Source organism: Nelumbo nucifera, chromosome 1, assembly GCF_055504915.1.
Source record: "Nelumbo nucifera cultivar China Antique chromosome 1, China Antique-T2T, whole genome shotgun sequence".
NCBI lineage: Eukaryota > Viridiplantae > Streptophyta > Magnoliopsida > Proteales > Nelumbonaceae > Nelumbo > Nelumbo nucifera.
Genome location: NC_142649.1, coordinates 159,693,718 through 159,718,086, shown reverse-complemented (window position 1 = coordinate 159,718,086; position 24,369 = coordinate 159,693,718). Strand labels below are relative to the sequence as shown.

Genomic DNA, 24,369 nt, shown 5'->3' with positions numbered 1-24,369 from the left:
AGACAAGAAAACATTGTGATGTTTATTGTTCAGTTTTGGATTGTACCAAGTCATATTTTTCTTTCTTATGCAACTTTTGTGGAGAAAATGGGCAGTTTTGGAGTTGGGTTTTACTCCGTGCATCTTGTTGTTGAGTCATCTGTATATGATGAGAGTAGAATTTATCACATTTTTATCCCCAAATATTTTGTCTTTCATATCTAATTAGTACTTAATTGGACTCATATCTCTTGTATTTCGGTTCAGGGCATGAAAGAAGGCTTCAGGAGCAAAGAAAGGCAAATCGGATGATTTTTCATAGTTTCGGCAGCGTTCAGTAATCTGGGCCTAACTCACGTATCCGAACTCTGATTGGGCTGATTCAAGACCCACTGGAAAGATAAGAGAAGAAGCCACAACTTTCATGTTTTGGACTTTCACAGATTCGGCATGCATCGAAGTCAAATCCGGGCCCGAAGTCGGGGCAAATTCGTAGGAAGGCCCAATCCGCAGCTGAAGCCCAACTTGCAGAAAAGCCTGGCTGAAGCCCAATTCGCAGAGGAGGTCTAATACGAATCCAAGAACAAGAAACTGAGAAGAATCATTCCAGATCTAAATTCTTGATGTAATCTTAGAAAGATAAAGGGATTGAGTTCAATAGATAAAGAGATAAGAGTAGGATTAGAATAAGACTTTCTATTATTGTAAGATAAACTTCAAGAGGAAGTAGAAGACCACCACCTCCCCTTTAAGCTATATAAAGGAGGGGGCAGACCAGCCTTGGAGCACTCAATCTCCAGAGGGGATCACGAATGCATTGAGCAATCAGTCAAGAGAGGAGAAAAGAAGTCAAGAAACAGAGGAAAGGTGATCAAGAATTCAAGAAACTGCAAGAAGAAGGTGGCGGCAAGAAGAGAAGATCTCAGCACCATGGGCGAATTCAAGAGTTTTTTCTTTCCCTTTGCTTGCTTTAATTCTCTTATCATGAACTGATTTGTTTCTTGCTAGGGCTGTGGAAAGCCTAACCATGTTAATGAATATATTTTTATCTTTATGATTTATCTATGATTGTGATTTCTATATAGTCTATGAATTATTGTGCTTAATGCAATTAAGAGCTTGGCCACCTCTTAATTGATTAGTATTATGTGAATGAATCGAGAGAGGAATTCACATAATCGACTGAATAATTCATAGTGTGAATTGAATGGTATATAGAGATATATATACATGATTCATCTGAACTTAATGGTTTTTCTTGGACTTAATGCATTTCCATCTTGAGAGCTCTATTCAAGAGATCGAAGGGTTACCTGATGAACGTAGTTTTAGTATATCTCGAGAGAGAATATTAAATAAATTTGGAAATACCTCAGCTTATGAGAATGACAAATAATCTTGGTTAATCGAATCCATTAATATTCATTACATTGGTTAGGTGGACCTAAAAGTCCTAGCATTTTCATCCATTGCATATTCGATTAGTGATCCTTGCTTCTATTTTCTTTTTCTAGTTTTTAATTTCAGTAGTTCTTGCTCAAATCTGAATTTCGTTTGTCCAGATAATTAGGGAAGATTGTGGTTTTAATACTTATTTTGTTAAATCCCCGTGGGAACGATAATTTTATACTACTTGATAACTAGTGCATTTGCTAGGGTTATATTTATAGCTATCAGTATAGATAGTAACATTTTGACGTTTTAACTAATTAATTTGGAAAGTCTTTTTCTCGTCTCTCACTTGGATCCTTTGCGGACATGGAAAACCAATATAAATTTTCTTTGTTGTTTTAAGGTGTATATGGAGTTCACGGCTGGTGAGTCATTTGCAATTTCTGAAGATGTATGGAATAAACCACTTGGACGTGGAAATGAGGTCAGATTGCATCTTAGAGAGTAAGCTAGGAAGTATTTGGAGGAATATAAATTAAAAGTGGGTATATTGATTCCTAGATGGATAGTCATCTTCTCTTATTATAGTCTACACTTTCTTCCTTAAATGTTGCCAATTACAGTTCCAATATTTTGTTGCACTTTAAGTTCTTTAACATATAGTCAATCTTTCGAGTGGAAGAAGTAAGATTTGGTTTTATAAACATCTGGTTTTCGTTGGTTCACTGTTTTTTTGATGGCTCCATGTGACAACAATTCGAACATGTGAAATTCATAAAAAAAAAACAAAAAAACAATTCGAACATGTGAATTCATTGGTTCACTGTTCTATTGTAGCATGCGATCAGTAGATGCTATGGAATCCTTTGGTAGCAATTTGGGTGTAGGTTTGTGGTCTGCTTGAGGCCTAATGGGCCCTCTCTACCTCAACAACAGGTATTACATATTAATTTAAGGGGGATTAAGGGTAACTAGGATTTCATGAAAGTAAAAACTCTATATGCACTCTTAAAAGCATATGCATCCAATTGCACATTGGGAACATCTCTTTGTGAATTTTATATACTTGCAAATTTGGTTTACCATTTTTAGAAGCATGTTGATACAAATGCTGATAGTACCAATGGATGATAGGTACGTTAAGTGAACTTTCTATCCTTATTATAGGTGCTTTGAGGAATTTCTCTCTTGTAGTCCATGTACACCAAGGATCTTTAAAATGGACATGAACAAAAAGTGTTTGGTTTGTAATTTGTATACAATATACTACTAGCATTTTGAGTATCACCTCATGGTATTATGTTTATTTCTTTCATTTGAATGTATTCATAAGGGTGTGTTTACATGTAGGTGCATGATAAACTGAGCAGGTCCAGCAGGTTATGATTTATTTTTATTTTCTATTTTCATGTCAACATGTACAGAAACATTTGTATGGAGATTGGATGGACCAATCCGGTCCAAAATATTTATTAGATTGGATTAGACCTGTTCCGTTCGTAACTAATTTATATTGGATTTGGTTGGATTAAGCCAATATTTAGTCCATTGATATAAGAAAAGAATATGTGTCAATGGACCGGGTTTGGGTTGAAACCAATCTAAATCAAAATGAATTTGAACAGATTGAGCGGTCCAGACATTGAATTGGACTGGTCCAAATTGGTGCAAAACATTCATTAGATTGGATTGGACGCGATCCATTTATAATGGACTCACACTGGACTGGATCGGATTGGACCAAATCTAGTACAATTGACACCCCTGCCTGTATCTATATCACTTAGACTTTTTGATATTTTTATATCACTTTAGTATTTTTTAAGTTGGAATAATGTTCAATATTCATGGTTAGTTTATTAAAGATTGTATCCATGTATTCCCATTGTGGTATTGTTGAAGAAATTGGACATGGCCTGAACTTAATAGCCATATGGGAATCAAAGAACTGTTGTCCAGTTCAATTTAGTAAATCAAGTACCTCCTTGTAATGGATAATAAATTTCTCCCATGAGGGTAATTTTGTAAAATTTGATCAAGGTTAGTACTTTATTATAAGCCAAAGCTATGTACAAGTTGATTATAGAACCATCAAGTCTCTCATGCATGAAGAGTTGTGCATGAACATGATGTTTGTAATAGAAAAATTCATTTAATTTTTTAATCACTTCTATCTGAAATAGGGGTCTGTTTTGGTTTATGGGGCTATATTCAGTAAGAGAATTTATTTGTTTTCTCATACAACATTTCTTGCAGAAATCTGAAGAGTTTGGACTTGCTTGGAATTGTGACGTAAATAATTAGCTTACATGATCCCTTGCTATTTCAATTTGGAATCCATTTAAAGTGGTTGGCCTCCTACATATGCAATTCATAAATTAAATGATGAGAAGGATATTTCTATGGTTTTTCAGCATGGTATAGAAATTTGAGATTATAAAATATGGATTTAGTAGATGCACACTTGTGTGCTATAGCTAAAGCATTACTTGGGTAGTTGGGTAGATGTTATCAGAAATGGCCATGGGGTTCCAAATAAGCCAAACCTTCTGCTAATTAAGGATATTATTTTATTCTTTTGATCATTGCTATTGTTTATTATCATTAGCAAAAATTGGTTGATAGTTCTTATTATTGATACTATTTTCCAGTTTATTTGTTCATTCATTTTCTACTTAAACCTCCATTGGTTTATTTGAGAATCACTGAGGCACACATTGTCTTTTGTCCCTTGTAGAGAGCTCCATTTAGTTGGTCATCAATGAGCGTGGAGCTTGGGTATCTTAACGGAGTGAGCATGGTATTTAATGTTCTTGGTTGGATTGCTATTGGATCATATTACATTCAATTTTTTGTTGCTCCTCATGCTCATACATGTTTATTGAAAAGGGGCTCAAGGACAAAGTGCCTAAAGGGAATAGTGGATTTGGCTACTACAGGTTTAAGACATGTGATTAAGTACCTATTTAATATATTTGACTGCATGTTCATTTTTATTTGCAAAATTTGAATATTATATGCTTCGGTGAATATCATGGTTTGAAGTACAAGTGCCAACTTTGAATGGGGAGAGAGATTGGAGTAAAGAGAGGGAGCAAGAGAAAGAGGGGGAGGGAGGAAGATAGGGTCATAGGAAATGATTTTTTGCTTTGTTCTTTCTTCCTTCTATATTTTTGGTTGGATATGGGTAATGAGGTCTTATAGAACCCACAATTTTTTAGAGATCTCGCTATGATGTTTTCCATTAGTGAAGTTTGAAAGGTTGATATACCCTATTTCATGAAAAATGATGCATCCGATTAATCATGATCATCTATTTATCAAGCAGGGACATTTTCTAGATAGTGATAATTAAGCTCACCTTAAATGTAATCTCTATAATCCAAGTGTTGGGACTAACGTTTTGACAATATGGTATGGTGGTATTCCAAAAGTTCCGAGTGAGAAGAACCATCAAATGGACACCTAAAGACCTTTTGACTCCTCTTCCTCCCAAATGAATCAAATTTACTTATAGATTTTTCAAAGAAATTGGAATTGGGAAAGTTGGTTCTTAACTGTAAGAATCTATAAGTTTTTTCTTGATCAAATCTCATTTCTTCCTTTTCTCTTTCTATTTATTTGTTTCATTATCTATTTCCTTTATCAAAAGCAAGAACTACACTAATTTCCTTTATTTTTCCTTTTCTGTTTCTATTTATTGGTTCTTTTAATAATTTATTTTCCTTTTTGATTGAGCAGGATTTTACCGAAGATGAAAAATCAGTTGAGACAATCACAAGTATGATTCTATGTCATGGCCTTTAATCACAAATCATTAGTCATGGCGTTGAGAGACAACGATGTCCATTGAAGAGAAACTTCTGCTATACAAGGCAATTCGAATAACTCACCTCAAGGGGAAGGCATTAACATGTCTATGTAAAGAATAAGATTTTTTTTTTTTTTTGTAAGAAGCATATTAACCTTTCTTTAAATTCATATGGGCAGTGCTTATTACACCACCCCGCTAGTAATTATATTAAAAAGATAACTCTTATTGATATTAGGGCCCAAAAGTTGTTTTTATTGACTATAATTACTTGTAAATATTTCGAAACCCAAAAAATAAATACTGGTACGGGGCATATCATATACATACTTCAATACACAATTGTGTCCTGCATCAACTTTATTTTAGTCTGGCTCAAGTGAATCTTGGGTTCTATTTATTCCTTGGGCCTTCAATCCTCCATAAGTTCTTACCAAAAAAAAATTCCTCCATAATGAAATATGCCTTAGTAATCAATTACACAATCTCAGATTCCCAATGACCATCCCACCGTCCGTTGTACACTTCAACCATGAATCGTGTATGCTATGATCTGCTTACTTTAGGTTGGGTTTTTATGTGGGGTTGGCTTGTATAGTGTTGTATTTCAAATACACACAGATGCCATGTTCAGTGACATGACGAAAATCTGTAAATTTGGGTCAGGTTCAAGCCCAAATTTCCTAATCACCAATGGGGAGATGGGCTCGTGGGCTGTGGGCTTTATCCCACTCCTGTTCTGTTAGTTTCTTTCCAGTTTCCACTGGTTAAGTGGCATTTTGGATCTTCTGTAGGGGTATTTTCGACTAAGTAGGTGGATTTGGGTTATATTACTGAAAAATCCCTTATCATTTACCACAAAGATATCCGCTGTCCAAATTCCAAACAAAGGTTTTGAGAGGAACGAGCACACGAAAGAAATGCAGAACCGCCATTAAACCTCACCGTCTCACACCGGCTCTGCTTTGCCAATGATGTCTAGAGGAGTCCATCTCGTTTCTAATAATATTCCAGGTACGGCCTCTACTTAGTCTCCAGTTTCTCTGTTTTGTTCGAATGGTACTATTTTTTTTTTATTTTTTTTTTGTAATGTTTTCCGCGTTTCTCACTTGCTAGACTGGATATTACAATATGCAGAAAGCTTTGAGTGTTCTTGTTTCGGCTGTTTTTTTAAATGGGTCATTAGAACTTCATTGGTTGAGTGTTTCCGTTTCCTCATTAGTTTTGTTGTTGTTGTTGTTGTTATATGGGTTCGTGAAGTTCAATTGCTTGGCTCAGTTGTTGGGGTTTTGTACTACCAAAGAGTGAATAAACCTTTCCCTCCCTTTTTGGGTATTTGGCTCTGCAAATGTGCTAAGCAAATTTTTGTTAACCTTCTTGGTTTGGATAAGAAGGGGTGCTTGTGAAAATTTTTTCTGGCATCTTTTGAAAATTTGAGGAAGGTTTTTGGAGTTCCATTCTTAACTGGGTTTTCGTGGTGGAGAGTTTGATTTAGCTTAAGCTCTTTTTTTTTTTTTTTCAAACTCATTACACTAATTGGATTGTATACTATTATTTTCTTTGATGGCTAACAAAGTACGAAGTAACAGGAACATCTTTAATTAAAAAACAAGGGAAGGGTGTAAATTAAATGAGTCATGAAACGTATAATATATGAATGAAAATAGTTCCTTCGGAGTAGGATTCTAGATTTTTTTTTCTGGAAAGTTGAAAATCAGAAAAAAGGGTGACTTGCAGAAATAGAGTTCATTTGCTCGACTTGCAGACAACTTTTAATTTCTTTATTTTCTTTATACCACTTTTAGACCTTTTTTGTTACGTTTTTTTTTTTTTTCTTTTTAAGTAGATAGGTTTAGTTGGCATTACGATTCTTTCAAAGAATTAATGGAATAATGGTTTCACAATTCACATTTGATATAGATACATTTTGTTACTATTGGGACTCTTGCCAGAATTATCATGAATCAACTTTCAAACTAGTACAAAATAAACATTTGTAAGCTGCATTTCCTTCCACAGAATTAGGTAATATTGCCTGAAAACTTAGGGATTTGGTTCTTACAAATTTCACCTACAACTGAGTTGTAAAATGCATGGATAGTTGATTTTTTCTTGCCCCTCAATGTGTCTCCTTTGTTCTATCCTTAAAAAGACGTTTGGCATCCGATCTAACACCCACTAAAATACAGTTCCCTATTTCCTCATAATCTCCAGAGACTAAATTGGTGAAGGGTTGTCACCTGATGAGAACCTCTTGGCTCTCATGGTAAAGTCAATAGGTGGCCCCCTAGATAGCTATATTGTAAATTCCTGCAAGGAGGTTCTTAGGTGTCTCAAATGGAAGTACTCGACTTCACATCTCAAAATGTTTACTTACCTCCTCGTCATTTAAATTTGCACTTGAAATTTTGTTCATAATTTCATATTTCAAATTGATTTTTAGCTTGGGCATACCTTCAAAGTATTTCATGATAGCTTTTAGATATGCCAAATACTACTATCTATGTTAGTATTGAAGGCATGTTTTATACACCCTTCTCCACTCACCTACCTCCCCTACAGATATTTGGGAACTGGTTTTTCATGATGGATCCATTAAGGGTATCCCCCACAATACTTAGCAGAAAAGGGTCTTGCCAGAGGCTGCCTTGTGAAGGGAATAAGCATCTTATGTGAATGAAAAATAAAGTCTAATGTATTGTTTCTTTAAGAGTCTTTAATTGGCTTTGGTATTTTGCTTTCAAGAGTTGGAGTGATGAATGCAAAAGATTGACTATTTGTTGATATTCGTCTAGAACTAAAAGAAACTGACACCCATCAATGTTTACAATTGATGAAGCAGTGCTTTTATCATTTTAGAGACTGCTATGGAAAGAAGCTAACAATATGACAATCATATAGCATGAAAATCTTCTCTTTGACAGTATTTCATCACCCTACTATGATTATGGAGGATTTACAGATGATATTTTTTGCCGAAAGAATTTTAACCTTGATTTTGATGAAACTTCATGGACTGTTAGGAGAAATATAGTTGCACACTTAATACTCAAGATATAATAGCATACATCGGCTATATGAAATAAAAACAGATTGATAATACCAATTAAAAAAAGAGAATATTAAGAGACTTAAATAGATATTTCTGTCTAATTCATAAAAAAATAGATATTTTTAGTCTTTTAGTCAACTTCCCTTTTATATGTATCTCATTCATTTGCCATTTTAATCAAGGTTGCAACTTGGGCAGGCTCAGGTTGGCCTTTTGTCAAATATTGAATGGGCCTGGCCTGAGCCTGAAGCATTGTAAAATGCTAACTTGGAAATCCTCTTTTTAAAATTGTATGCCTTTATTCTTTTTTCCCTTTTTGATTTAGTATGTGGGTTGTATTCAGAATAGTTAGTCATCCAATCAGAGGATCCTTATTTGCTCTTTCAGGACAAAATCTTCAGAAACTTTCAAGTTTCAATGATTTTAATGAAGTATTGGAAAGTTTTGATCATATTCTAAAATTTTATGTCTCAGATGTTTAGTATATCAATGAAATCCACAATATTCTTGATATATCACCAGTATAACAGAGATATGAGGGGAAAAAATTTATTGAAATATTTCGTATCAGCCTCTAGCAAAATGGAGACGTTTTGGAATAATTTATTTCTTTATATTTCAAAGCTGAGTAGCGGACACCCTAATCTGTTCAGGCATGCATCTTGCCTTGTCCTCAGGCTGCACTATAGTTGTAATTCCGGTCCTTTTTTCTTTCTTTCTTTCTTTATTTTTTTTTGTTGGGTTGCACTTCTTGCTTTTAGAACACTGATAAGAAGCAGGTAAACTTGGATGCTTTTTAGCTTTTATGATATTGCATCCATGCCTGACCTGACTTGGACTAATTCATTGTAACCTTACTTGTTCCAGCTAGAGTTGTTCCTTGGGATTGAGCTGTTTTTGGGTCTGAAGACTGGATGGTTTGTCGCTTCTACAATTGGCTCAATGACCTCCTTGACTTGCAATCCTTATTTTGTGTCCTTGAAACCCCTTTTTGCCTTTCATGTCGCACGCTTTCTCACAGGGTCTCATTTTTCTTTTTCTTTTTTCTCTCCTTTTGCACCTAAGCCATGTTAGCTTTAAGAAAACAATGATGAATCAGGCAATTGAGTTAAATAAGAACAAACATTTCCTTGTCCATGCTCCAAAAGAGTGATTGAGGAGGTATTTAGAAGCCATCTGGCACTGAACGTTGTTGGTTTTTGTTTTTCAGTAGCATTTGAAGGCAGAGAATTATCAATTAAATTAAAGTACTTCCAATTGGTAACTGGAAAGTGAAATTAGTTCATCAATTGTAATCATTAGAGGTCTTACATTTTAGAACTCTTAGGTGTTCGGTTCATGGTTCTGAAAAAGGGTGGTATTGTTCCAGAACCATACCGATTCTTCTTCTTTTGAAAATGACCATCTTCATGGTTCATTTTTTGAACCATGCTATGTGAGCATTGATTGTACAATTCATGATACATGTACTTTCACTATTTACTTATTTTTTTATCAGTAAAGGTAAATATTATTAAACAGTATATCAAACTTGAGGTTACAAATGTGTGGGTAAGTTACCCACACCCATAGAGATAATCAAATACAACTAGAAACTGCACTCCCCATACCCAGCCTTACAAGTTAGCCCAAAATAACTGCTGCCTATTTGCCCCCTGTTTAGCTAAAGTATCTCCCATGCCATTTGAAATTCTTCTCACCCATTTAAAAGTAACATTTAAATCCCTTGTTAACCTTTCAATTTCCCTGATCCTGTGCCAGTAAACCCAAGGAGTTCGGCTGTGAAATTGTGTCCAGGAAATTACCACCTGATCCTGTGCCTGTAAACCCAAAGTCCCAGTTCAGACCAGAATTATCGAAGGTCACAAATTTGGAAATGGGTTCAGATTTTTAGTTTGACAAAGGTTGTTCTCCCAATCAAAGGTCTTCCCAAAACAAGACCTTGTTCCCATTTCCCACATCATATCGAATATGGTTGAGGAAGGATAGACCTCTTGAATTGCTTTCTAGGGAGATGTTGATGAAGCATTAAGCTGTGTTTGGTTGCAGTGCAATTTTATTTGCACTAGTACAAATGCATGGGAGTGCAGATGAAAAAAATGCAAATTCTCATTTAATTCTGTTTTGGGTTTTACTTTATTCTGCTTCATGTCTTAATTTACATCATTTATATTGCAATCAAACAAAATAAGCTAAAATCTGAAACAAAAATAGGTCAAAATTTACATTCAAATTGTTTTCATTTTCATGGTTTTGCATCAGTGCAACTTTATTTGCATTGCAACCAAACACAACATTAGGGGCTATTTTTTGCATCCCAGCCATTGACCGCCCATGTATACTTTCAATTACCTTGTGTTAGAGCCTTTCTTATTTTAACAGGAATCTCTAGTGCCATTTTCCTAGGGAGCTCTATTTTTCTGGACTAGGTTCCCTATCCTAAGTCCCCCTTTGTCTTTTGGTCTACACACCTACTCCCATTTCACCAAACTATCTTTCTTTTCTTCTCTTGGTTCCCGGAGGAAGTCCATCATCTTCTCCAACTTTCCTACTATTTTGATTGGAATTTTAAAGGTGGACAAGTAATAAACAGGAAAGTTAGCCAAAGTAGCTTTGATTAAAGTTATTTTCCCTCCTATGGATATATAATTTCTCTTCCACAAAAATATCTTATGAGCAAATCTCTCCACAACCAGATTCCAAAGGCCTTCAAATCTTGGGTTTCCTCCCAAGGGGAGACGGGAGACCTAAGTAATCCAAGGGTGAACAGCCAACTCCTAACTTCACACCCTAAGATTCCTGCTATTCTAAAAATTTCCTCCTCTTATTGATTTAACCCCACAACACAACTTTTTCCTAGGTTAATCTTCAAGTTGGACACTTTTTCAAAAGAACTAAGGAGTTTTTTAAGGTACCCTAGGGAGGAGGGGCTGGCATCTTCATAGAAGAGAATTATATCATCTGCAAACTGTAAGTGGGTTACCACTATCCATTTCTTCCCACCTTCCAACTCCTGATCAGGTTGTTTAAGTCCTCCTTGATGTTCATTTTGCTAAGCACCTCCACAACTAGAGTGAAAGGGGATAAGCTGGGAAGAAATCTCTAGCAGTTCCATTAATCAGGATGGAGTAATGCACTGATCTTATGCAATCCTTAATCCACTTTCGCCACCTATCCCCCAAACCAAACTTCTCCATAACCTCAAGCAAGAGAGACCAATCCAGTCATAGGATTTCTCTAGGTCAAGTTTACAAATGAAACCTTTCCCCTAGCTTTCCTATTTTCTGCTACACACTCATTACCCACTAGAATTTGGCCAACTATTTGTCTGCCTTCCACAAAGACTCCTTGAAAAGGTGATATTATTGAGGGTAAGACCTTTTTCAGCCTACCTTCCAACACTTAAGCTACGATTTTATAAAAGCTTCCCACCAAACTAATAGGTTTGTAGTCTCTTGGTGTTGTGGCTTCTTTCTTCTTGGGAATTAGGGCAATAAAAGTGGCATTTGTTCCTGGTGAAATCTCCCCTTTTTGGTGGAACTCCTCAAAGACCTCAGTAAATCATTTTTTTTTTTTTAAAATCTTCTAGCAATCATGATAGAAGGCCATAGAGAAGCCATCTGGTCCAGGGGTCTTTAATCTTTCCATTGAGAAGATGGCATCTCTGTTTTCCATTTTTTTTATCAATAACAATAAGTTTTATTAATGAATAAGATTTGTGAAACTTTAATTACAGAAAGGGGGAGGTAAACTATCTTAACTCCCCAATAACAAAAGGACAAAGAAAAAATCTAAAAATTAGCCCAAAACTGAGAATCCTTAACCACCCCTTGCTTAGCTAACCCATCAGTCATTGAGTTAGCACTTCTCTTCACCTAGTTGTACTTCACCTCAATATTCTTACTCAGCCATTTAAATTTTTTCTTTTCATTGCTGTAGCTCCATAAACCACTGTTGTCTCCTTTCAGCCACCTAATCACCACCTCTGAGTCCCCTTCAATAACTAAGAATCTGATGTTTAATTCTCTTGCTCTTTGAATTCCTTCAAGAACTGCTAGAATCTCAGCCCTAAGAGAGTCACCCTCGCCAATTGGGCCTGAGAACATGGCAATAATAATCCCATCCTCATTCCTGAACACATCCCCAATCCCAGAAGGCCCTGGATTCCTTAAGCTACTTCCATCAAAATTCAGTTTTATGAATCCAGCCGGAGGGGGGGGGGACCAAGAGGGCCTAGAGGTTCTCTTACAATGGGAAGAGATAGTTACCTCTTTCCACTTTCTCAATAAGTCAGTCATGGAAAATTCAGAGAATAGCTCCATATATTTCAGCCACTGAGCGCATCTCTGTTCTCCTTAATTGTGAAGTTGCATTCCAAAGCCCTTGACTGAGCACTTGTTAGCCTATTCCACTCAAGGTCTGGTAGGTCTTGCCTACTTTCAACCAGTCTAGAAAAAATACTTTGAAATGTACTACAAAGGATTTGATAACCTCCCCTTCCCTTCTAGTTTCCTGCCCATCCACCTCTACTACATTAATAAAGTTATTCCTTCTCCCATTTGTAATAGAACAGAAAAAAAAACTTGTGTTCTCATCCCCCTCTTGAAGCCATCTGCACCTAGACTTTTGCCTCCAAGAGATTTCTTCCTTAGAAGCTCCTCTAATTCTACCTTCAACTTCCACCTTTCTTCTTTCTTGTCTAAGGCTTCAATTTTTGATGAAATTCTCTCTTGAACTTCTTCTAGCCTTCCAAAGTACGAATTGTTCCAGATCTTGATTCTTTCTTTTAGATCCTTTAACTTTCTCATGAATCTAACACCCTTTTTCCTATTTCTAGGTCTGCATTCTCCCCACTAGGACTTAATTCTTTCTTTGAAGGTAGGGTCCTTTAACCACATAATCTCGAATAGGAAGGGTGATGGGCCACCTAGCAACTTTTCTTGTCCTAAACAAATGGGGCAATGGTCTTAGGTTACCCCAGGCCTAGGCAAGGCCCTTGCAGTCAAATTTTCTCACAAACCTTCCCAGTCTACTGAGAACAGAAATTTATCAAGTTTTGAGCAGGTTGGGTTGGCTTGGTAATTTGATCATGTGAAATCAGCTTGTAATTCAACTCAAAAGCATCAACTAAACTGTTAAACTTTCTCATGCTTTGGGTAATTCTTTGATTTGGGTTGTTGGTTTCTCCAAGCACCAAGGTCCCTCCCACAAACCCCCGACTGCACTCAATTCCTCCCAAATTTGGTTCCTCCCTCTATACAAATTAGGGCCATAGACATTGGTCAACACCCATTCCCTTCCATTGGCTACCCTTTTAACTTTTGTTGAAAATTAATCAGTTTTATGGTGTTTTTCTGAGTAGATTTTATGTTAGTTGTTAGATAGGAGGTGGGGACCACAGTAGTTATGTGAGTCCAAATTTTATTATGTTTTTGAGTGTTATATATGCTGTTTTATGTTTTGCCGCCCTATAAGGGCATAGTTGTCTTGGTACTATTCTATTATTTTTAGTATAAATAATAAGTGAAGGGGGCGGTCAAATTATTGATCTCTTTTCTTTTCAACTTCTCTTCTTCTCCTTCTCTCTTCAAGAAACTACTTTTCTTTCATATTTTTTAATTCAACAGATTTCTACTTGGTATCAAAGCATTGGTTAGGGTATCTTGAAGCATTCTCATGCAGCCCTAGATCAGCTGATTGCATGAAGTAGTAAAGGGCTGATCGATCTGCTATAGATTGCCCAGTTCTTGGATTTTTTGGTGGGATCTAGTCATCAGGAAAGTGATCTACTGTTCGACATCAAAATCAGGAAGAATTGGAGTACGGGGAAGAGTCCTAGAAAAGTTGGATTCTTTGTTTTTGATCTGATCTTGGGCGCCCAGGTATTGTTAGTTTTCTTTTGATTTTTTGAAGATGACGGTTTGGTTTCTGGAATTTTCTGAGCCTCCCAGAGTGATCGATTCATTCTTCTCTCTGTTGGGAGGTGTGGGGAGGAGAGAGATTTCTCTCCAGGTAGGGTTTTCTTCTTCTGGAAGGGTTGGTTTCTGTGTGTGTGATGTTAAATTATTTTTTGAAGGTCTCCAATCTATTTTTTTCTTATTGTTGAACTGTTTGAAGTAAGATGAAGAGTTGGAATATCGAGATGAAATCTACCGGTACTATGGGACTGGGTGTTGGAGGTAGTAGTGATATTTTTGGGTATGGGATCATTACTACAGTAAAATTTGATGGTACAAATTATTTGGAGTGGGCACAATCAGCTAAGATGGTTATTGGTGCTCGTGGAAAATTAGGGTATCTCATTGGGGAGGAGAAGAAACCTGATACAGACTCTTCCCGATGGGTGTAGGAGAATTACATGGTAATGTCCTGGTTGTGTAATTCTATGTTTCCTCGTATTGCAAAAAAATTCCTATGGGCTAATATTGCTAAGGAGATTTGAGATGAAGTGACTGAAACCTATTCTCAGAAGCAAAATGAAGTCAGAGCCTATCAGTTAAGAAATCAGGTGATAAGTATGAAATAGGGAGAAAAACCTCTTGCTGTGTGTTTCTCCATGCTAAAACCCAATGGCAGGAAATAGATCACTTAGAAATTGTTGTATGGGAAAGTGTGTAAATGATGTAGCAACTTATCATAGACTGGTAGAGAGGAATAGGGTTTTTGAGTTCTTGGCAAGGCTGAACCCTGAATTTGACATTGCTAGGCAGCATATTCTTTCTAGGAAGGGTGTGACACTCTCTCAGGTCTATGCCTTTGTCTTTGGAGAGGAGAGTAAGAGGAATGTAATGCTGAGACAGCTAGGGATTGACCAGTCGGCTATGGTTGGTACAACAAAACCTAAGCCGAATGGAGACAGGGGGAGTAGTGAGACTAGAAGGGAAGATAAGGATTTGATGTGTGATTATTGCAAGAAGCTTAAGCATACCAGGGACACTTGTTGGAAGCTTCATCCAAATTTTATGCCTGCTAGGATAAGAAACAAGAAGGGAAATGCAAATGTCGTCATTACAGGAGACTCTTCGGCCCCTCTTTCCCAAACTGATTGGGAATCCATTGCAGTAGCAGCAGTGAAAACAAAATTGGAGAGGTTTGGACAGCTTATGAATAAGAAAGATTCACCTAGCTCTAGCCTTCCAGATGGATAGTAGAATGCAAGAGCCAACTACACCACTTCCTTTGCACATACAGGTAGTTCATATGTGACTGTAAATCTTGCATCCACTTCAGGTAAGGAGGGACCTCCCTGGATTATAGACTCAGGAGCATCTGAGCATATGACAAATGCCCCTACCCTTTTCAGTTCCTATCAGTTGTGCTCTGGTAGAGACAGAGTCTCTACAGCAGATGGTTCACATATGCCCTTTGCTGGGAAGGGGACAGTTAGAGTGACCAATGATATAACTCTATCTTCTGTTTTACATGTCCCTAGACTTCATACCAACATAGTGTCTGTTAGTTCTTTGACAAAAAATTTAAATTGTTCTATGACCTTTTTTCTTGGTAATTGTGTTTTGCAGGATTTGGAGTCAAAGAAGATGATTGGGAGTGGTCGTGAGGTGAATGGAGTCTACCTTTTGGATGAGATTCCGAGACATCAGGACCATCATGTTAGCAGCAACAGTAGTAGTGGGTCAAAGTCAGTGAACCAAATTATGCTTTGGCATAATCACTTGGGACATCTTTCTTTTAGTTCTTTGAAATGTCTTTTCCCAAAGTTGTTTGAGTCTGTTCAGTTATCTATTTTGGAGTTTGAGAGTTGTCAGTTAGGAAAGCATTGTAGACAGTCTTTTAAACCAAGTAATAAAAGAAGTACTGCTTTTAATATTGTTCACACTGATGTATGGGGGCCATATCATACCCCTTCCATGGGAGGATTCCGTTACTTTCTCTTGTTTGTGGATGATTGTACACGATATTCTTGGATATATTTGATGAGATCACGTGATGAGATTCCTAATTTTGTATGACAGTTCCACCAGATGGTTCTCACACAATTTGGAGTGGGAACTAAGGCTTTTAGATCAGATAATGCCAGAGAGTACTTTGAAAAGGACTTGACCACGTATCTCTTAGAACAAGGTGTAGTTCATCAGAGCAGTTGTGCATATACACCGCAACAGAATGGAGTTGCTGAGTAAAAACAGACACATTGTGGAGGTGGCAAGGAGTCTTATGGTGTGTGCTTCAGTTCCTAAGCAGTTCTGGAAAGATGCAGTTCTTATAGTTGTGCACATTTGATTAACTGTGTTCCTTCACGGACTTTGGGGTTTAAGGTGCTATTTAGTCTTCTTTTTCTAGATGGGGAGATATTTCATATACCTCTGAGGGTTTTTGGCTATGTTTCCTTTGTTCACATTCTTGGCCATCATCGCAAAAACTTGGATCCTAAGGCCAAGAAATGTGTTTTTCTTGGGTATGTTCAGAACCAAAGGGGTATTGTTGTTATGACCCAGTGTCGAGGAGCAGATTTGTCACTATGGATGTTAGCTTCTTTGAATCCACCTTCTTCTTCTCGAGCGGTTCTCCTTAGGAGGAGAGTTTTGGGGAGAACTCACAATTTGTTCCTCTTCCTATTTCTTTGGTGCCTCCATCAGTTCAGCCAGTACATGCATCAATTCAACTAGCACCTGCACCTCTAGTTTCATTACCTGAGCCACTACGGGCAGCCTCACAGAAATATCAACGCCAGCAGATGATGGTTGACTCCACACATCCTCAACCCACACCACTCTCTATCAGTCCTTCTGAAACTCCAGATTCAGTAAATGCAGTTCTAGGTATTCCTCTTGAGCCTGAGTCTGTTATGTTTTCTGATGATAATGTTCCTATCCCTAACACCATTATTGCAGCTGATCCCACTGACCTTGATCTTCCCATTGCACTTCGTAAGGGGAAGAGAAAGTGTACAACCCATTGCATTTCACACCATCTTTCCTACAGTGCCTTATCACCCTCCTATTGTGCTTTTCTTTCTTCCCTGGATTTTGTGTCTATACCTAGGAATGTTACTGAGGCTCTCTCCAAACCTGAGTGGAAAACAGTCATGCAAGATGAGATGGATGCTTTGGTCAAAAACCAAACTTGGGAAATAGTTGATCTCCCCCTAGACAAGGAGACAGTCGGATGTAGATGGGTATTCACAATGAAGTATAAGGCCGATGGCAAGATAGAGAGGTACAAGGCAAGGTTAGTAGTAAAAGGGTATGGTGTTGATTATCTAGAAACCTTTACACCAGTAACTAAGATGAGTTCAGTTCGTATCCTTTTATCTCTAGCAACTACCTATTCATGGCCCTTGTTCCAGCTTGATGTCAAAAATGCCTTCCTCAATGGTGATTTACAAGAGGAGGTATATATGGACATTCCAATAGGCTTTTATGAAAATGTTGGTAAAGGAAAGGTGTGCAGACTTAGAAAATCTCTATATGGATTGAAACAGTCACCTAGGGCTTGGTTTGACAGGTTCAGAGGGGCACTCATCCGTTTTGGATACACACAGACACAGTTTGATCACACCCTCTTTGTGAAGAGGAGAGATGCTCTGGTGTCAATTCTGATTGTGTATGTGGATGATATAGTGGTGACAGGAAATGATCTGGAGGAGATTGATGATATCAAAAAATCATTGCAGCAAGAATTTGAGATCAAAGATCTTGGTGAGCTCAAATACTTCTTGGGGATTGAAGTTGCAAGATCTAAGCATGGAATCTTCATTTCACAGAGAAAGTATGTACTTGACCTACTGTAGGAGACTAGGAAGCTAGGTACCAAACCAATAGACACTCCTATTGATCCAAATTACAAAATTAATAGTGTGGATGGTGAGTTGGTGAAAGATGTGGGGAGATATCAAAGAATGGTGGGCCGATTGCTGTATTTGTGTATAACACGACAAGATATTTCTTATGTTGTCATTGTTGTGAGTCAGTACATGCATGCACCTCGGGTTCAGTACTGGAAAGCTATTGAGAGAATACTTGCATATCTGAAAAAGCACCATGGTAGAGGCATTCTTTTCTCAAATCATGAGAATCTGAAGCTAGAATCCTATACAGATGCAGACTGGGCAGGATGCTTAAATGACAGGAGGTCTACATCAGGAGTGTGTACCTTTGCAGGTGGAAACTTGATCTCCTAGAAGAGTAAGAAGCAAGCGGTTGTGGCAAGGTCAAGTGCAGAGGCTGAGTATAGATCCATGGCTCATGGTGTCTTAGAACTTCTTTGGGTTAGATCTCTTTTGAGTGAGATTGGGGTGAAAGCAGAGGAACCTATGATATTATATTGTGACAATCAGGTTGTAATCGATATTGCCCAAAATCCAATTCAGCATGATAGGACAAAACACATTGAAGTTGATAGACACTTTATAAGAGAAAGGGTAACAACCGGAGAAGTTTGTTTGCCTTATGTCTCTTCAGAGTTGTAGCTGGCTGATGTTCTCACTAAAGGGGTGGCAAAGAACAAGCTTGAACATGATTTACGCAAGTTGGGAATGTGTGACATTTACTCCCAACTTGAGGGGGAGTGTTGAAGATTAATCAGTTTTATGATGTTTTTCTGAGTAGATGTTTTATATTAGTTGTTCGATAGGAGGTGGGGACCACAATAGTTATGTGAGTCCAAATTTTATTATGTTTTTGAGTGTTATATATGTTGTTTTATGTTTTGCCGCCCTATAAGGGCATAGTTGTCTTTGTACTGTTCTATTATTTTTAGTATAAATAAGAAGTGAAGGGGGTGGCTAGATTATTGCTCTCTTTTCTTTTCAACTTCTCTTCTTTTCCTTCTCTCTTTCTTCTCTCTTCAAGAAACTACTTTTCTTTAATATTTTTTAATTCAGTAGATTTCTACTTCATCATTGAGACTAAGTAGTTTCCAATGAGCTCTTCTAAACACTCCAACTCCTCATTCTTCCAAATTGTGAGTATGCCTCCTAAAGCTCCTCAAGGTGCAGAGGCCCAATTTAGACCTCTAATTTCCTAGATACTTCTAATCCACTTTCTATATATTTCAGCTAGCTTTGTCTCTTGAGCCAAGAACATTTCTTGCTTTTCTTTTTTTTTTTTTTGATCAATAACAGAAACTTTATTAAGAATTATGAAGCTTTAGGTACAAAAAAGGGGGAGATAAAGAGTCTTATCTCCCCATCAGAAAATTACAATGAAAGAAGATTAAAAAATAGCCCAAAAAATAGCCTCTCTATTCACCCCTTGCTTGGCCAACCCATCTGCAAAAGAATTAGTAGTCCTTTTCACCCAGCTGTATTGTATCTCAATGCCTCTACATAGCCATAAGAATTTTTTCTTTTCATTATTGTAACTCCACAAGCCACTGTCCTCTTTCTTCAACCAGCTAATCACCACCTTTGAATCACCTTCCAAAATCAGCCGACTGATATTTAGTTCCCTTGCTCTTTGAACCCCTTCCAAAGCTGCAAGGATCTCAGCCCTAATAGAGTCTCCTTCTCCAATAGGGCCTGAGAACAGAGCAATAACAATCCCTTCCTCATTTCTGAAAACTCCCCCAATCCCAGAGGGCCCTGGATTCGTTATGCTACTGCCATCAAAATTCACTTTTATAAATCTGGAGGGAGGAGGGGACCACAAGGGACTAAGAGTCCTCTTACACAGAGTAGAGGTTGCTATCTCTTTCCAGTTTCTTAACAGGTCAGCAATAGGAAAGTCTGAGAACAGTTCCATAGTTTTTAGCCAGTGTGCAGCCTTTAAAAGTATTAGGTCTAATAGTTCTTCCAGGGATCTTTCCTTTTCTGAAAATATTTGAGAGTTTCTTTCCTCCCATAGTGACCAACACACGGCTGCCCTAATATTCCTCCACATCATCTTCCCTCGCTTCTTAGGCCATCTGAAAAATGAAGGGGAGAACAAACCTTGGATACTCTCAGGAGGGTTCCAAGTACACCCAAAGCGAGAAAGTACCCACTCCCAAACAGTTTTAGTAACCTTACAAGAGACCAAAAGGTGGTAACTGGATTCCCCATCATCTTTACAGAGAGAGCATCTATTAAGAAGTAAACAAGAATTGGGTCTTTTTTTCTGAAGTAGATCATTTGTATTTATTCTTTCCAGGAAAATTTCCCAACAAAAAAACCCAACCTGAGGAGGAATGGGCTTGCTCCAAAATTCCTTAATCGGAAAGGACACACCAGAAGGGACAGATGACTGAGTTAAGGTTTCAAAAACCGAAGCACAAGAGAAGGTTTCTGAAGTAGAAGGGATCCAAATTCTGGTGTCTTCCCTATTAGGATCAAGGAAGATATTCTCAATGATGGCTAATAAAGGTAAGAGGCTGTCCAAGTCTGTATCCCTAATTGCCCTTTGCAGGCCGAGGTTCCACCCAAAACCAGAAGTGGAGTCTGAAGGAACTAAAAAAGAAGAGATAGGTTCATTTTTCAAATCTGACAGAGCATACAAGGAAGGAAACTGGTCCTTCAGAGGTGAAACCCCAACCCAAAGATGTTCCCAACATTTTATTCGATTGCCAGAATTAACATCGTACCTGATCCTAATTAGCCTCCTCTTTTTGGCACTTGCTTAACCTCTCACATTCCAACTAATTATCTTCATTCTAGCATCTGAAAACAGTCCCTGAGAGTTCCTCCTGATTAAGTTCCTTTTCCTTTACCGTTCTCCTTTTCATAAATTATTTCAGTCACCAGTTTCTCTACTTCACTCTTCTTTTTCCTCTTCTCTTTATCCTTTCTTAAGTGAACTTTTATTTTTGCTGAAATCTCCAAGATACCCTTTTCTTTTGGATTTTGTTTTCTTTTTCTGGTTCTGGAATTCTCCTGCAGGGAACACGAAACCATTTCCAGCACCACTCCTTTTCTCCTCTTCTTCTAAAAGGGTAGAAAAATTGTTCATCACTAGACTGATAATCTTACCTTCTTCCTCCACCTCCTTACAATCCTCTCCTACAATCCCCTCAACAGGCTCTATGGCATTTGGGCTTTCAGTAAACAAGGGTGGCTGTTCTCTAGCTGGATCTGCAAGCACAGGAGGAACAGGACCAAAGGTCACAAAGTTAGTACCAGAAGGAACAGGGTCTGAAAGCAAAAAAGGATAAACAGAGGGCGGAGGAGTAGAAGGTTTAGATCCTCCCTGTTCCAATCTTTTACAAGCTTCTCCTGGATTAGGCCCTTCTTGGTCGCCTTCAAGGTTAGATATCACCTTGCCTGCATCCTGTATCTGTCCCTCATTTGTTGCCATGCTCGGACCAGTGACTTTGGATCATAAGTTCTCATCAAGTGTAAGCATGATGCCATATTGGTTTTTGAGACACAACATATGACTTCCATGTCATGTTTACATCAGCGAATCATGTTTCCTGGTGAGAAATCTATAAAAAATTGTGTTAAAAAGAAAAGGTTATTTTGCTGGTTCTGGAACTGGCAATAACATACAGAACATTGGTTGCATTCGTGAACCTGATGAAACATGAATGCAACCACGAACAGAACCCCTCTTTGGTGAACTAGAACCCAAATTTCTATTTCAAGTTAGCACATTTATTTACTACCAAAAAAAAAAAAGTTAGCACATTTATTTGCATTGCAATTGTGGAATAGACTCATAACAAATGCTATGATTGAATGGAACGAAATGAGTGTACTTTTGCGTGGGCACCAAAGACCATCTTGTTAAACTTAATTGGGAATTCTGTCTTCTACGTGGGTCTATAAAAGAAAAATAGGTGAAAACCACGACAGAAAATTGTCATGTATGTTAGGGTAACATAAGAAATGAAAGGATCTTTATGCTTCTGTTGAGGAATCAGTAATTATTGCAACTAGAGACACATTAATGGTTAGATGCCAGCCTGGCCACTGGGGTTTGGCCCTTTCAAGTTGGTTCTTTTGGGTTGTATTGTAGTGGCCTGATGGTCTCTGTGTGTAGTCATTTTGGTAAGCGAGATTCTGATTTTTCCCTCTATTCTCTTATTCAATATTTGCATTATTAAATAATAATATTCTTGATCTTGTTACTGAGGACAAGATAAGAAATTATTAGATGCCGGATTAAGAATGCATGATTGCCAAAATCATATTGGTGCTCAATTCCGTAATTCCATTATTAAGATATGTGTACTGTTCCGTGCAATTCTTTCCTGTGAAGAAGCATGCATTAATTGACTGGCTTTTTGAATGTAACTTATCCGTCTCTTTTGATGGTGAAGAAACTATTATATATTCAATTAAATGTGGATTCTGAATGGCATGGGTTGATTAGTAATGATAAGATCCAGGAAGCAGGAAAAACATGCACTGAACTGTTTTACATGTATACTTGAAGACTTTCTACTATGAAGTTGGGCTTTCATTCTTGCAGGATATGGACCACCAGATGGAAGATGTCTTCCTTGCTCAAGAGTTTCTGGAAGTGCCATGGCTGCACCATCTTATTCAACTTTTCCACAGGTCAAATCAATGAAAACCCTGGTTCTTGCTTACAAGAGAGCATCTATTGCATGTTCTGCTAATTCCAACAGTCACAGAAGAAACCCAGATTTCTCAAGACAAAACAGACAGGGGATCTCCAGAAGCAGGAATAGACAAACCCCAGAGAGAGAGAGCTCGGAAAACCTTGAAGAACCTGAGCTGTTATCATCAAAAAATGGGCCATTATTCTCACTTTCCAGCAGCCCAAGGTTTCAGGCTACTGCTACCCCGGGTCCAAGAGAAAAAGAGATTGTTGAACTGTTCAGAAAGGTCCAGGCTCAGCTCCGAGAGCGAGCAGCAATGAAGGAAGAAAAGAAGATTGAAGCCTCACAAGGACGAGGTAGGGAGAGTGAAACGGTTGATTCCCTTCTTAAACTCTTACGTAAGCACTCAGTTGAGCAAGGGAAGAGAAGAAGCAGTGGAACAAGCAAAAGCTTTGTCCTGGACCAATCGGAACAAAGCAATGTGTATGATGAAGAGCAGAATACAAGCTTCTTTGATTCGAATAGCATCACAAGGGATGAGGTGCAAGTATCAAGTGCTCCTTCATTTACAAGACCAGCTTCAAATTTCCGACGCAAGTCTCCGGTCCCTAGGGTAAAATATCAGCCTGTTTATTCAACGGAAGATGGTCCAAGCCTTACATTGGACTCTCCTCCGAAGTCATTAGGGAGGAGAAAGAAAAACATGACTGAGCCGAAGTTGAGGCGTGAACCAGAGCCTGAGCCCGAGCCCGAGCTGGAGCCAGAGCCAGAGCGAGAACCAGAGCCTGAGACTGAGCCAGAGGCTATTTTTTCAGATAGTGAAGGGGAAGCATTTGGTGAGTTGGTTGAATCGTCTTCTGACACTGAGGAAGTGTACCATGATGATGAGGTAATGGAGGAACCTACCAACCAGATGGACTTGAGTAAACTAAAGCTTTCTGAACTCAGGGTAGTTGCAAAGTCTCGTGGTGTGAAAGGTTTCTCCAAATTGAAGAAAGGCGAACTTCTGGAACTACTTGGTAGAAATCAGGCTTGATGTCAAACCAAACTGAGTCGGTCCCGTCCCCATAGACTATAGTATTTGAAAGAGTGTATCAGCTTTTAGTTCATTTATCTTCCTTCCTGTCTTTCTGAATCCATAGATATATGCTTTTTTGCTTTCTTATCCCCTACTACTAGTACCTATACATTATGGAATTCCAGGCTTTCCCTTGTTTGGCAGGGATTTTTGAATCAACTGTAGGATCTCTTCCGTCGTCCCTTTCTTCTCTGTTTGCTAATGGGACTATTTTTTCCGTGATATCTCATCTAATCTTGCTAACTGAACTCTGTACAAGTTGCAATTCCTATGCAGATGTATCCAGACCGTAAAATTGTGGGCCCCCTTCTTGAAACTTTGTCAAGAAAAATGAATCTTAGCGGTTTGATAAAGCAGAATAGGCCGCAAAAGTCAAAACTTGATTGGGTGGTTGACGTCAAAACTAACGGTCTAGATCGATGAGTCTGGTCCATTGATTCAACATTCCAGGTCGATGGAGTACCTAAGCTACATGTATCCAGCTACTCGGTTAGAATAGTGGACGATAAAATCAAGGGTTGAGAATTGAGATCGATCAGTTAATATTTTTTTTTTTTTCAAACGTGTCACTTTTTGAAAGGGGCACACTTCCTATGGTGTCTGTGTCTCTTAACA

General features: G+C 37.9%; 1 protein-coding gene across 1 annotated transcript; it reads left to right on the top strand.

Annotated features, from left to right (window-relative positions):
- The first annotated feature begins 6,042 nt into the window (after window positions 1-6,042).
- RHON1 (Rho termination factor) lies at window positions 6,043-23,983 on the top strand. Its single transcript, XM_010248482.3, has 2 exons — window positions 6,043-6,196; window positions 22,583-23,983. The coding sequence occupies exons 1-2, from the start codon at window positions 6,154-6,156 to the stop codon at window positions 23,710-23,712; spliced, it is 1,173 nt and encodes a 390-aa protein (XP_010246784.1). The 5' UTR covers window positions 6,043-6,153; the 3' UTR covers window positions 23,713-23,983.
- The last annotated feature ends 386 nt before the right edge of the window (window positions 23,984-24,369 follow it).

Excerpts from the sequence above, each read along its gene's own strand:
- RHON1 (XM_010248482.3), top strand. The coding sequence starts at position 6,154 with ATGATGTCTAGAGGAGTCCATCTCGTTTCTAATAATATTCCAG. Across the intron at positions 6,197-22,582 it reads CGTTTCTAATAATATTCCAG|GATATGGACCACCAGATGGA; the intron begins GTACGGCCTCTA and ends TCATTCTTGCAG.